The sequence below is a fragment of the Medicago sativa genome, chromosome 3, assembly GCF_051527215.1.
Source record: "Medicago sativa cultivar Bolivia chromosome 3, Bolivia_mono, whole genome shotgun sequence".
NCBI classification, from domain to species: Eukaryota; Viridiplantae; Streptophyta; class Magnoliopsida; order Fabales; family Fabaceae; genus Medicago; species Medicago sativa.
The window spans coordinates 75,619,219-75,632,698 of NC_140751.1; the positions used below are offsets into that span (position 1 = coordinate 75,619,219).

General features: G+C 33.0%; 2 protein-coding genes across 2 annotated transcripts; one reads left to right on the forward strand and one right to left on the reverse strand.

Moving 5' to 3' along the window:
• Positions 1 to 1,650: 1,650 nt before the first annotated feature.
• LOC146940227 (uncharacterized) lies at positions 1,651 to 6,029 on the reverse strand. Its single transcript, XM_085753903.1, has 8 exons — positions 5,400 to 6,029; positions 4,244 to 4,402; positions 3,914 to 4,009; positions 3,755 to 3,829; positions 3,515 to 3,634; positions 3,117 to 3,278; positions 2,640 to 2,960; positions 1,651 to 2,234 (listed from the first exon to the last, which is right to left on the reverse strand). Exons 1-8 carry the CDS (start codon positions 5,862 to 5,864, stop codon positions 1,956 to 1,958), a joined length of 1,677 nt encoding a protein of 558 aa, XP_085610029.1. The 5' UTR covers positions 5,865 to 6,029; the 3' UTR covers positions 1,651 to 1,955.
• A 4,064-nt stretch (positions 6,030 to 10,093) lies between these two features.
• Positions 10,094 to 13,480, forward strand: LOC146940228 (Cysteine proteinases superfamily protein). Its single transcript, XM_085753904.1, has 8 exons — positions 10,094 to 10,198; positions 11,078 to 11,197; positions 11,797 to 12,031; positions 12,135 to 12,302; positions 12,421 to 12,555; positions 12,650 to 12,731; positions 12,814 to 12,924; positions 13,011 to 13,480. Coding segments are annotated over exons 1-8 (915 nt in total). The 5' UTR covers positions 10,094 to 10,197; the 3' UTR covers positions 13,074 to 13,480.

Sequence of the window (13,480 nt, forward strand, 5' to 3'; positions counted from 1 at the left end):
CAAAGCATGTCAATCCTTGCAAAACTGAAACGTGAAGCAAGCGAACCTGCAGAGAAACCAGTTATGCAACAACCGTCCAAACAGAAACCACCATCGACACCCACCACAACCCTTGCAGACGGCGAATCAAAGAAAGCCGGAGGAGGGTTGATCGTGTTGGAGCAGAGGTGGCCGCATGAAAGAATGGTAAATCTCACCTTGATTGTTGAAACCAGACGACCCAAACCACCAGCGGTGGTTGTTGAAAACAGACAGCCCAAACCACCAGCGATGTGGAGGACGTCGACGAACAAGAACAACCTCCCCAAAACCGTCGACGTAAAATCGCCGAGAGATAAGGGAGAGGGGTGGTGCGGAGGGCAGCAGCCGCTCATCGCACCACCATCTATAACAGCTACATGAGAGAAAAGAGCGGAAAGCGGTGATAGATTGGTGCGGCGGCTAGGTTTGGTGAGGTGAGGTGCGGCTAGGTCGAGAGAGAGAGAAAACCAACTTTGCAACGAAAATTAGCTTGTGCTTGATATAAAGATCTCTGAAAACTAATCTCTAGATTATTTTATTATACAGATAATACAACTTTTGTTTTAATCTTAAACAAACATATTGGTGTCCAACTTTGCAACGTGAGAAAAATACTAACATGATATCTATTTTTTTGACAAGATAGTGTAAGGGTTTGGCCCTTTGTAATTGATGAATGCAATGAAATATAACACAAATAGTGAAATAACTTTGTATGCTTCACTGAGTTACACAATACAAGAGAAATTGATGGAATTAAATGTAAATCAACAACTTAATGAACTAGTAGAAAGAGAGAAGAAGACTTAGTTCAAGAAGCTAAGCCATTACTCTCAAGGAGAGTACCAAAGGGAGAAGGAGACTTTTCTTCAATTTTCTTCATGCCCTTGCTTCCAATCATCAGACCCTTTTATAGAAGGTTAAGGGTACGTTTGATTTGTTAAAAAATGAAGGACATGACAGAACAACTCCAGTTGTCCAGTGTTTGATTTGTAAAACTGTTTCATGGACAGAACAAACTGGAGGCAAGGGACAGGACAAAAACTGAAATTTTTGTCCCTCACCAAACCACAGCACAACTTTTTGTCCCACGTACAAGTTGTCTAAAACACCAAAATAGCATTTCGTCCCCCAAAAATAATATAAAACAAGAAATTATTCAATACCATAAAAATTTGTCTTGTGTTGTTATGCCTTGTGTTGTGCTGTTCTGCATTGTACTGTTTTGTTCAGTACTTACTGTTTTGCAAACCAAACGCACCCTCAGAGAATATTTTCTTGTTCCCTTAATTATTGGATCAAGTGACAAATGTCCCAAATATTTTGAATCATAACAGATAGTAATCATCTAATTTTTTTTTACAGGAATAATCGACTAAATAGAGAGCTGAAAATTTGTAACATCATTGTTGTCCTTTTTAAAATGTTATAATGCGAGCTTATATTGTAAGACAAATAAAAAGCTCTTCATAAATTTGTAAAATTGAGTATTCGTGATTTCAGCTATTGATAATGTACTGGCCAATTCATATGTTAAAACACGAGGATTAAAAAAAAAAAAAAAAAGTCATGTTTCTCCATATTTCTCAGAACATTAAAATAACAACAAATAATTGAAGAGATAATAGATATGAGAAAAAGGATTGTTGTAATAAAATATGGCAAAGTACGTTCTTAACTAACTATTCCATGTCCAGTAAACTGAAATAGTTGCATGTGTTTGTTTCCACGGTGAGGCAATTGCAAACGTGGAAATGGATGTGAACTGCGTTTTCCTCCAAACATATACTCAACTATTGCAGGCAATTAAAAAATCCAGCATATTGAACCAATATGAGAAAAGGCTATCACATATGATGTTTGTCATTTATTATCAACATGATTGCCTTAAAAAATATGGTAACATAGCTAGACTAATTATAATTATCTGTACACTAAAACAAACTTATGTTACACAATAGGAGACAGCCTGAGTTAATTCTTTGTTGTTGCTTCCATCTCTCAGTCAGAAAATCTTCATTGCTTTTAACTTTGAGATACTCATCTATGTCAAATCTCAATCCTTTTGATTTAGCTGAGAATGACTCGTCTGGATTGCTATAAACTTTTCCAAGCTTACTGAATACATCCTTTCCAACATACTCTTTAAGGTAATCAGGGCTCCAGCTTCCACGACTACCGATAGAATGGTTGCTTTGATCTTTCAAATTTTCCTATGACATTAATGAATTTCAATAATTCAGGTCACAAAAAACGAAGAAAATTAAAACCTACATATAGTAAAATACTGGACAACAACTACTGGTATTCTTCAAAAAATTTGTATGTCAATGACAAAATTATAGTGTTTCTGCATCGTACATCAGCAGATGTAGAAGGTTTATGACTATGATTATACATTTTTTTGAAGAGGGACTATGATTAATGATTATACATTAAATTGCAATTACCCTAGACTTGTGCTTATTTAGCAGTCAATACAAAAAGTGTGCATGTGAAGAGCTGATGTGAAGATATCTTAATATTAGTATTCAAATGGTCATGTTACTGCCATGAATGATCTAAATGAGATCTCAAACACAGTTCATTTGAAAACAAATTAATAGGTCAGTGATAACCTGAGTGGAACTTGCAGCAGTATTCGAAGTTGATGTCAAAAGCGCCTTGTTCAGAGTTGCCATAGGAGTAGTATCGTTATTTGTTTCCCATTGCAACCATGGTAACGTAATTCCATCCATCAAAACAGGGAGAGATCTAGGCAATGGTGGACTGCTGAAAGTTTCTGGTTTTATCAGTCCTCCAATGGATGAGCTTGTGTCACTCCTTTCTCCATCAAGTGATGAAATATCTGTATCTTCAACATTTGAAATAAAATCTTCAATATATCTCTCAGCTTCCTCAGTCAACCGCATAGACATTCTGCTTCTGTCATTACTTTTCTGGAAAATAAAATAAAATGAAAACACTGCTTAAATAAGAAAAATAACGCATAATCTTTTCCTTTTTCTTCACAATTAAAGACAACAATGGTTTTATTCAAATTCAAATTACAAGGAAACTTTTGTCAAAATGTTGAACACAATAGAGGCATGCACCTTCCGGGCTCTTGGCGGTTCTGGTAAAGAATTGCTCTTTTTAGCGGGACTTGAATTGCTCTTTTTAGTAGGACTCAATTCATTAACGATCTTGGAAAGTTCTCTGCCTCGCTGCTCCTCGAACACAATTTCAGCTAACAAATCTTGTTTTCGTTTCTCTGACTGTAATTTAAAACAATAAAAAAATAAATGCTTTTGTTAGGCTAACCTGCAGTTTTACACAAAAAACCCCTTAGAATAAATAAATTCAAGAAAAGGCATATTAGAACATTTTGCAATTAATATCACCATTGCTCAGAATTTCAAACTACTCTATTTTTTTTATAAAAAAAAATGCAAATGTTAAAAACATGAAAGAGATAACATTTTCTTAAAAAATAGCTATTAACTTCTAATACCTGTTCCAATTCAGATTCATAGCTCCTTCTGACCGAAGAAGCAACCTGAATAGAATCTGAATTATCTGATGGCAACCGATTGCCCGAGGATAAAGGGGATGCCCTTGAATTCACCGCCGCCTTAAAAGTGAAAGTTTCATTAGAATGTAGGAAAACATTCAGTCCATAAGATTATTGTGTGCTCGGAAGAGAACATACAAACCAACATATTTATATAAAACTAATTCACATTTCACATACTAGATCAGTTTCCATATGCCTCAATTCTTTCCGCATTGCTTTGTGCAATCCATTAGCCATGTCAACGAGTCCAACCTGAAGCGTTTTTAAAACAAGAAGAATATTAGAAGTGAAATTCATAAAATTCAGCCTCTACTTGCACAGAGGTAATTCAGCAACCTTCTTTTGCGCATGAACTGCTCGTAGTTTCTCGCTTCCACTTTTTTTGAAGTGAACACCAGCTCCTTCGTCGTCAGTAAGAACTGAAGAATGACTCTGAAATTCATAGACACAATCACAGGTTAACTAAAATACAATGTGCTATGATAAAGTGAGAATAATTTAACTAGACAGCATGGATATCATTGTCAAAAAAAAACATAGATAGCATGTTGCCCTTTCACCTATCTTTTTTTTTTCTTTTGCATCTTCTCGACATTAAAAATTACTGCTACAAGGTTCCACGATGAGACAAACAAATATCAATTTAACAACAAAATTCACACTTACAGAGTAGCCATCATATGATCTCAAATCCTTTTGACTAAGGGACTTTTTCAGCACGTGTATTTGATCCGAAGCAACTGGCTTTTGCATTAGCTTGCTCCCAATATCGTTATTTGACGGATTTGCCCGACTTTTAGAATTATGCGAACGATCCAGGTCACTCTGTATCATGCAAGATATGCACGCACATAAATAACTCATAGTATTTTATAATTAAATGTGCTTAATAGCACCGTAACAAATTAAGTTGACAAAACTGTGGTTGGGATTTGATCCAAAAACCAACAAGTCTCATTGAGTCCCGGTAGCAATCTTCAAAACAAATTGTGTCTTTGTTTGTCACTACCAATATCATATTCTGTGATTCGTTGATAAGATAGAATTGGGTCCAAATCCATTTTCTCAAGAGTAATACTTGCAACATACGTGTGAAATGCATGCAGTTTCCACAAATCTACGTCGGCCGTATTCTCTGTTTAGAGGGACATATTTCCAAAGTGGTGGAAAACACTTGAATTTCACCCCAATGATAGAGAGACACTGTGCATGTGTTGCTAACATACTCCTTTTCAATTATTAGAAGAAATAAAATGTTCACTCTATCACCAGGTCCTACTGGCCCAGCTGAATCCAGCACATCAATGACTAAATCCAGCTCAGCCACTTAGTTAGATGCTTCTAGTTAATTAGCTTTGCTGTTATGCTTAATACTGTGCCTCTTGTTTTATATTTGAATGAGAGACACTTAGTTTGTATACTTAAGAAGTATTATATCATTCTTCTACATTTCAATGCAATGTTGAACTGTCTCTGTTCTCTCAATCTGATCATACATCCTTTGCAGTAAGCTTTAAATGAAAAATTAAAATTAAAATAGATTAATTTCATCAACCAAATATGTAATTATTAATTAACATTGCCTTGTTTTGGAAGCAAATAAGAGGTGAGTCCTAACATAAATGTAATGAAAAATCACTAGTTTTAATTTATTTATCCACCTAATTCAAACAGACAAATAGAATACACATTGAATTTTGACCGTATCCCTCTTAAAATAAATGACAGAACAACAAATTCAAAATTCCCTCAGAAAAAAAAATTCAAACTCCAAAATCAAGATCAAACGCGTAATTGGAATGATGAAAGTTTTAGTTGTTACCTCAGAATCACTAATTTGGCACCTAACCACTGAAAGTGATCTTCTTCTTCTCGAAGTCGCATCGGAGATTGTTTTTCCACCACCGCCAATACTGTTCCGTCTATCATCCCCAACGCCGGAGCTCCTCCTGGAAACAGACCTCCCTCTTCTCAACGACGAGGCAGGAGTAGACTCTGATTCAGAGCTTTTAGAATCACCTCGTCCACGGTTGGCGGATTCAAAAAACTCGATAGCGAGATCGTCGAGACTGATCTCCGGGAAGCCGGAGCCTCTGACAGTGTTGACGAATTTCCCTCTAGGCGCAGTGCGGTCAGAGTCACTGTCACGAGAGGAAAGAGGGCGAGCTGGTCGACTGAGGCTACGAGAGCGGCGGTGGTGGGAGGAGGAAGAAGAGGTGGAGTCGTCGGCGGAGGTAGCTCCGACGGGGATTCTCTTTGTGGTGGATTTGAATGCTGCGGTGGCCATTGGTGTAATTGAAATGTGTGTAAGATTAATATTAGAGTTGAGAGCAATGAAAATTGAAGATTTAAAAAGGATCAATAATTTGCGTGTTTGAATTCATTGATTTCCCGTGAAGAATAGTGAGCTGGAGAAGAGAAGTAACGGGGGGAAACAAATATTAGCGGAGATATCGACATATGCGTTAAACATTTTGATTTTTAATAACGTTTACTTTACCTGTATTAAACCCAATTAAGCAATTCACCAAAAAAAAAAAAAAAGAAACCAATTAAGCTTAATTCATCAAATTTTTTTCTTTTTTTTTGCTTTCCTTCAAAAAAAATCAATTTTTTTCTTTCTTTCTGTTTTTTTTTTGGTACAATTTTTTCTTTCTTTCTTTCTTTCTTAACCCTCTAAATTAAGTTCGATGGATGGTTGATTATAGATAAATATAAATATATTGGAATCTTCTAGCTAGTATTCTTTACTTTAATATTTATTTTTAAAATTTTCAAAAGAAAAATTATTACGTGCAATACTTTTATATGTTTATATGCACAATGAGTTTAAAAATAAAAAATATTTTCAATCAAAATTCAGTAATCCATAGCGATAATCATAAATATAAGTTTTTTTTATTGGTATGATTCTATTTTATTGCCGTAACTGCGAAAGATTAATCTCTTGAATCGGATAGAATCACAATCGGTATCAAAATTATCTTTTAAATGATTTATAATACTGCATTCTAAAAGATTCATTTAAACTTAAAATTTATGGTTAATGTCATAAGAACTTAAAATTTATGGTTGATCTTGTAGAAATCATTTGTCATCTCATACGAGTACTCTTTGTTGAAATAATGACTAGATTGCAACTATTTACAGTAAAAAAAAACTCTTTAAATGTTTTAAGATTTATGGAGTAACTGAATTAAGAAAAATATATAAATACACTTTAAAGCACGTGTCTTTATGGGAAAAAAGGCAACAATAATGCAAATCAATTGAAAATAACAAAAAAAAATTGAAAGAAATTAAAAATAACATTTAAAACAATATTATCTTGTTTTGGTAAAAACATTAAAAAGAATATTTATTGAGCAAGTAAAAAACTTTTTCGGCCGACAAATATTTGATTTACGAAGGTATGATGAAAATATGTTGGATCGAGTTAGACTTTGCAAAGTCTAAGTTTGCCTTGTTTGGAAATTTAAGGTATAGACTTGGCATATAGCCTCTCATAGTCTTATAGACATGAATTTCACATTTTAAAAGTTTGATATGACAAATAAGTGTGTTTAAAAGTCTTATAGGCATGAATTTCTCATTTAAATTAGTAACTATCCATGGTTACATAGACGAATGAGCTGATAACAAATTTTAACATGACCTTTTAGATGATTTGACTATATGTTATAGTAAATTTCAAATATGGTTTATAATAATACATCAAATACGTGAGAAGTGAACGTAGACTAATTACTTTAAAAAGTTAACAAATTTATAATTTCATTCTTTAAAAGAAATATATATATATATATATATAATTTCATCTATGACATAAACAGGTTCCGTTAAAAGTTTCTTTTTTTGCTTGGCGTCTTCTTCGCAACAGGCTACCAACCAAGGATAATCTTGTGCGGAGGAGGGTTCTTCAGGAAGGTGACAACGTTTGTGTTAGTGGGTGTAGTTATGCATAAACGGTTGGCCATCTTTTCTTGGGCTGCAATTTATTCGGCGGCTTGTGGTATCTCGTATGGAGGTGGTTAGGCATTTTCACGGTTGACTCTACGGTGTTACGCGGACATTTTCTTCAGTTTGGTCAGTTTTTTGGTTTACCTCGTTCATCTCATTCATCTCGAGGCTGGTTTGGCTTGCATCTGTTTGGACTATTTGGAAAGAAAGGAACAACCGAGTTTTCAAAAACACGGTATCGGATTTATGCGCGGTTAAAGGCATATTTGTTTACTTTTGCTTTTGGCTATCATGGTTGGTGGCGATACCCTCTCAACTATATGGGTTTAATTATGTAATTTTTTTTTTGTGGTTCCCGTTCGTCGGGTTTTGTTGCTTCGGCATTGGTTTCTTTGTAATTGACTTTGTGTGTCATTGTAATAAACTTCTAAAAATCCTTTAGACATCCATAAATATCGTACTTGTGTTTGGTTACACATGTGCAAGGTTCAAAACAAATATACGTGCAAATCAAGTCAAAATGATAAAAGCCCCATTATTGATGTTTATGAGTGAAAATAACAACGAGAGTTATGAAAGCAATAAAGCAATAAATTTTTATTTTTACATAATGGTGTTTTTTCAAATAAGGATGAAGTGAAGAAATCATAACCCGTTCATCTTGGTTTACTTCGCAAACAATGAAATTTGAACTTTGTTCCCCTCTATCGTAGAACACTCAAACATAAATGATGTACACTATTATTTGAAACCGTTAAGAATATTGTCAGGCATGCAACCATTCTCATGGAAAGGAATTCTACTATGATCACAAACATAAATAAATAGAGTTTAGACACACATATATAGAATTAGATTTTTTTCTCAAAGTATTAAATCACTTTATTGTCAATTTCTTTTTTATCATTAAAAATATATATTTATATGTATGTGCCGAAACATTTCATTTATATTTGTAACCATAGAATAATGTCTCCAATCTCCATTTATGTTTGTCTCCATAGAATAATGTCTCCCTCATAGCTATCTCTCAACATTTAAAAGACTTTAATGGAATACTAACATTGATCAAGTAAAACTACTTGAAATGTAGGGATGCCTATTTGGCTTATGGTTTCTCCTGCAAAAATAAAAATAAATTTTCTTACCTAACTAATTTCAATAAACAACAAAGTAAACTCATTCATTTTCAATCACACTTTGAAAATATTTAAGGAATCATTTTGAATTGTCACGATGAAGAACTAGAGAATAGAAGACGAAGAAAAGTAAAAAAAAATAAAATAAAAAATAGGCGATGACGGTTCATTATTAGAGAGCACACTTGCTTGGTCACAAATCTAAATAAAAATGATTTAGGCACACACATCAAATTATATATTGCTTACTTATTTAAAAAATATACTTTGTTTAATTCCTTTTTCTTTTACTTTTATTCACTCATGTGTGCGTCTAAAACTTTATATTTGGGGTTATAACCAAGTAAGAATAGGTCCATTATTAGATTCATTAGACTTGCATGATACGATGTTTAGGGACTAAATATATTAGTATTCAATTAAAAACAGAATTAGTTAAGAGAATAAATGTGTAGTTTATTTTATGACAAATAGTCATTTTCGTCATTGAAAGTGTAACGAGTAAACATAATAATCCTTCAGTGTGTCGAAATTTTAAAATAATTTTTGATTTTGCAATTTGCTATTTAAATTAGTCTTTAACTTCAAAATAGCCTTTAATGCTATCAATAACCTTTTTATTACAAGAATTGACATTACAATACTTATAATGACGGATATTATAGTAAATAAGTATATCAATGGTCTAATATGACAACGTTTTTTTTAAATTTAGGAGACGATATGACTAAGATACGTTAACAAAAAAATTATATTAAAGCTTAATATGTATGAAAAATACTTGAAGAAAATAAGTTTTTTTTTTGAGTAATTGAAGAAAATAAGTATTGATTACTCTTCATTATTATATTATTGTAAAAGTCATAATTTAAAAAAAAATAATACATGTGATCAAAATAAAACATTATTATATTATTATAAAAGTCATAATTTTAAAAAATAATACATGTGATCAAAATAAAAAAATGTGAAGTATTTTTTACAAACCATATTATATTTTCATAGGTTGGGATATCGAGAGAAGGATCATTAAAAGAACTCAACACAAATTTTATTTAACGTTGATTAATTGAATTACCCCTCTCATTACCTTCATCCATAAAAAGTATAATTTTAAGTGATTTATTGAGAAATTTTACTGATGCACGTCTAAAATTGAATCATATACATTTCTACTTTATTTTTACAACATTGTCTAACTTTTTTCTTTTCATCTTACAAACATCTTTGTGTATCTACGAAGTATCTATAAATATCCGATAAAATATTTTTTTAAAATTAAAATAATTAATTCTAATACGCATATCAGCAAGTATTTGTGGTGTATCGTATCCGATACGGGTACCTGTAAAAAGTAATTATTGAAGAAAAAGTGAAATAGGTCAATTGAAATGAGAAACAAATTGATTGGAGTGGCAGAAGAGCACTGAACTCAACGGTCCGAAACACTATAGAATTTCGTCAAGTAGAAATCCACCGCGATTCTCCAATTGGCCGCTCAAGTAAAGCGATTCTCAACACAGTAAGCCTTCACCTTTAAATTTTACTTCATATTCCATTGCTGTTTCTGTGATGATGATGATGATGATAGTTTCTGTTGAATATATAATACGCTACTTACTTTTTCTGCCTTCAATCTCATGTTTACGCAACAACAAATTTGCTTTTTGTGTAATTTATAGGGTTCTCAGATTCTCTAGCATTTTATTCCTTTTTTTTTTTTAATTATTTGGGTGGGGGTTTCATTAGTTTCTTTCACATTGATTTTGAGGTACTACTGTTAGGGCATAGTTTTTGCGATTTAGGTGGAGTTTGTGTTTGTGTTTTTGCCATCTTCCACATTCAGAAACTATGTTTTCTTTTTTGTGGTATCGTTCCTACCAACGGAGCTAAGCTCACAAGGACCCACATTTAGAAACATTGTTATAAGGTTATAGGTGTTTACGGAAAGTTAAAAGGTTTAAATATGTTTTAGCCTCTGCAATTATAGCATTTGTAAGTTTTTTTTTTGTTTGGATTCAGTCCCCGTAAATTCAAAAATTGTTGTTTTAGTCCCTGACATCAGCTTATAGAGACTAAAAATAACAATTTTTTAATTCACAAGAACTTAATCTAAACAGAAAATCTTGCAGGGGATAAAACCAAAAAACACTATAATTGCAGGGACTAAAATCACGTTTAAACTAATGTTTTTACAACAACAATGGTAGTAATTCACTTGGAAAATCTTCTTTTTAATGTTTTATGTCAACGTACCCGTACCTTAATTTTTTAAAATTTGATGTATTTCGTACTGGGTACCTACACGTACCTATGAATCATTGCTCATAAGTGTTTATTGAGAAGCTATTTCAAACTGGACATTGATATTGTTGATTATGCCTGTCATTGTTCCTATCAGTGGACTTAAGGAATAAGGAAAGAAAAACCAGCTCAGGATTTGTGCCCAAGAATGTTTATTCCCGTCAAAGAAAGAAGAAAATCGAGACCACAAGAGAGGTGATAGAAATTGGCCCTAAAGGTTAGTTTTTTTTTTTTTTTATCCTCATACATGATACACTCTTGCCTTCGTTTATTCAATTTACGGGAGATTCCATTGTTGTTTGTGTGAAAATAATAGCTTTGTTGCATATATAATAGTATAAACCTACTTTTTGTGCCTTATATAGAATCTTTACACAACACAGAAATTTGCTTTCTGTGTAAAAAAAGTAAATCAAGCTGTGTCCCCGCATTTATATCTGCAATTTATTTAAAACACTGATATTGCGTCTATAAACATCATAGGTCTAATTTGTGAATTGTAATTTGTGTTTGCTATTAACATAGGGAGCTTCCCAATTAAAATAAGTTTACGGTTTTCCACTTGCAAAAAATAGTTATAAGATTATAGGTGTTTATGTAAAGTTAATTGAGAGAGCTTGTGAAAAAGCAGCTATGCTTGAACTGATTTCAACTTATGCTACAAGCTATTGTTTAAAAAATTAATAGTTACTGTAAGATTCTTTTGAGCATTGCTTTTTCCACGAGTGTTTTTTGAGAAGTTCAATAAATCTGGATATTGATATCTATTGGGAGCCAATCAGAGAAGTTGATTATGTCTGTCATTGTTCTTATCAGTCGATTTTGCGAATCAGGAAGGAGAAATTGACTCAAGACATGGAACCAATATCGCTGATGCTCATCAGAAAAGCAAAACCAAGACTGTAAAAGTGAGAGGAAGTGATAGTTCGATTTTTACATTTAGTATTCCTCGGCGACCACGAACAAAAATCAAGAGAACATTCAAAGGCAACAAAGTTCTCGCTAGATCTAAGGAAAAGCTAAACAGTCGAGTCTTTGATAATTTCTTAGCGTGAGTTACATTAATGATTCACAGTTCAATGATTTTTGATGGAAAAGGAGCAACATGAAAATCATGCGTTTGTTTCTAAATATAAATGTTATTTATCTGACAGGAAAGTATGGGAGAGTTTTTCAGAAGATAGGAAGAGGTCGTTTGCATACATGGACAGCTTATGGTTTAGCCTTTACAGGAATGCTTCGTACAGAGATAAGGTGCTGAGTTGGATTGATAAAAAAAACATTTTCACAAAGGCATATGTTTTTGTTCCTATAGTCGTATGGTAAACACGTTCAATTCCCTTTTTTGATTAATTATTCAATTCCCTTTAATAACAAGAGCCATTTTATTTGTTAAATGTCAATCCACGGAGTTTATCCTTTGAAATCATAATTTTGTAGGGGGCACTGGAACCTTCTGATCTTCTGCCATTTTGGTGAGAACTTGCAATCCGCTACTGGATCACGTTGTATGTTGTTGCTGGATTCTCTTGAAATGACCGATCCAAGGCAGCAGCTTGAACCAGACATAAGAAAGTGTGCTTTGTTCAACTATATTTACTTATTTTGATCAGACATTTTTGCCCTGTCAGAGTATTTGCAATTTACCAGCTTTTATCTTCATTTTCAGATTTGTACAAGACATTTATAAAGTCGGGGGCAGGCCAGAGACCAAGGATCTTATATCTCGAATTCCACTTTTAGTGCCCAAGGTAATAACGACCCCTTTTACAATTTTCATGTCCAATGTAATCAAATCACCAATGGTTAAAAGAAAACCAATCTATATTGCAGGTGCCACAACAAAAAGACGACACTGATTGTGGGAACTTTGTCCTCTATTTCATTAAATTGTTTTTGGAACGCGCACCTGAGAATTTTAGCATGGAGGGGTACCCTTACTTTGTAAGTTTTCTCTTCAGCCATTCTTGAAAATTATTAATTAAATCGCACATTATGATTTAATTTTGTTTGCCATTGGTATGGTGCAGATGAAAAAAGACTGGTTTACCTTCGAAGATCTGGATAGGTTTTGTGAGAATTTGGTTCCTTGAACTGGATATCCCCAACATACTTCACTGGTGATTATTTTATTTTACATACATGGTAAGGGGGAATTTGTTCATATAGAAGGCAGACATATCCAGTTGATTTGTCCTGAAGAGTGAGTACAGCTATCATAAGTATGTAATTCAACTTTATGGGAATTCCGTTAGAGCGGCTGAAATTGATGTTTACAGTAGTAGTTGCTAGTTAGTTTATAATGACGCATTTTTCTATTTTTATTTTTTAACTCGGCTATAATGATGCAGTTGTTGACACTATTATGCTGTGTTTAGATTGATATAAGCAGTATTTTTAGCTCTACGAATATAAATTAACACATCATATAAATTAACACATCGTGCATGTGTTTTCATTGATGATATCATTAAATAAGAATGAGTTTTAACACTGAAAA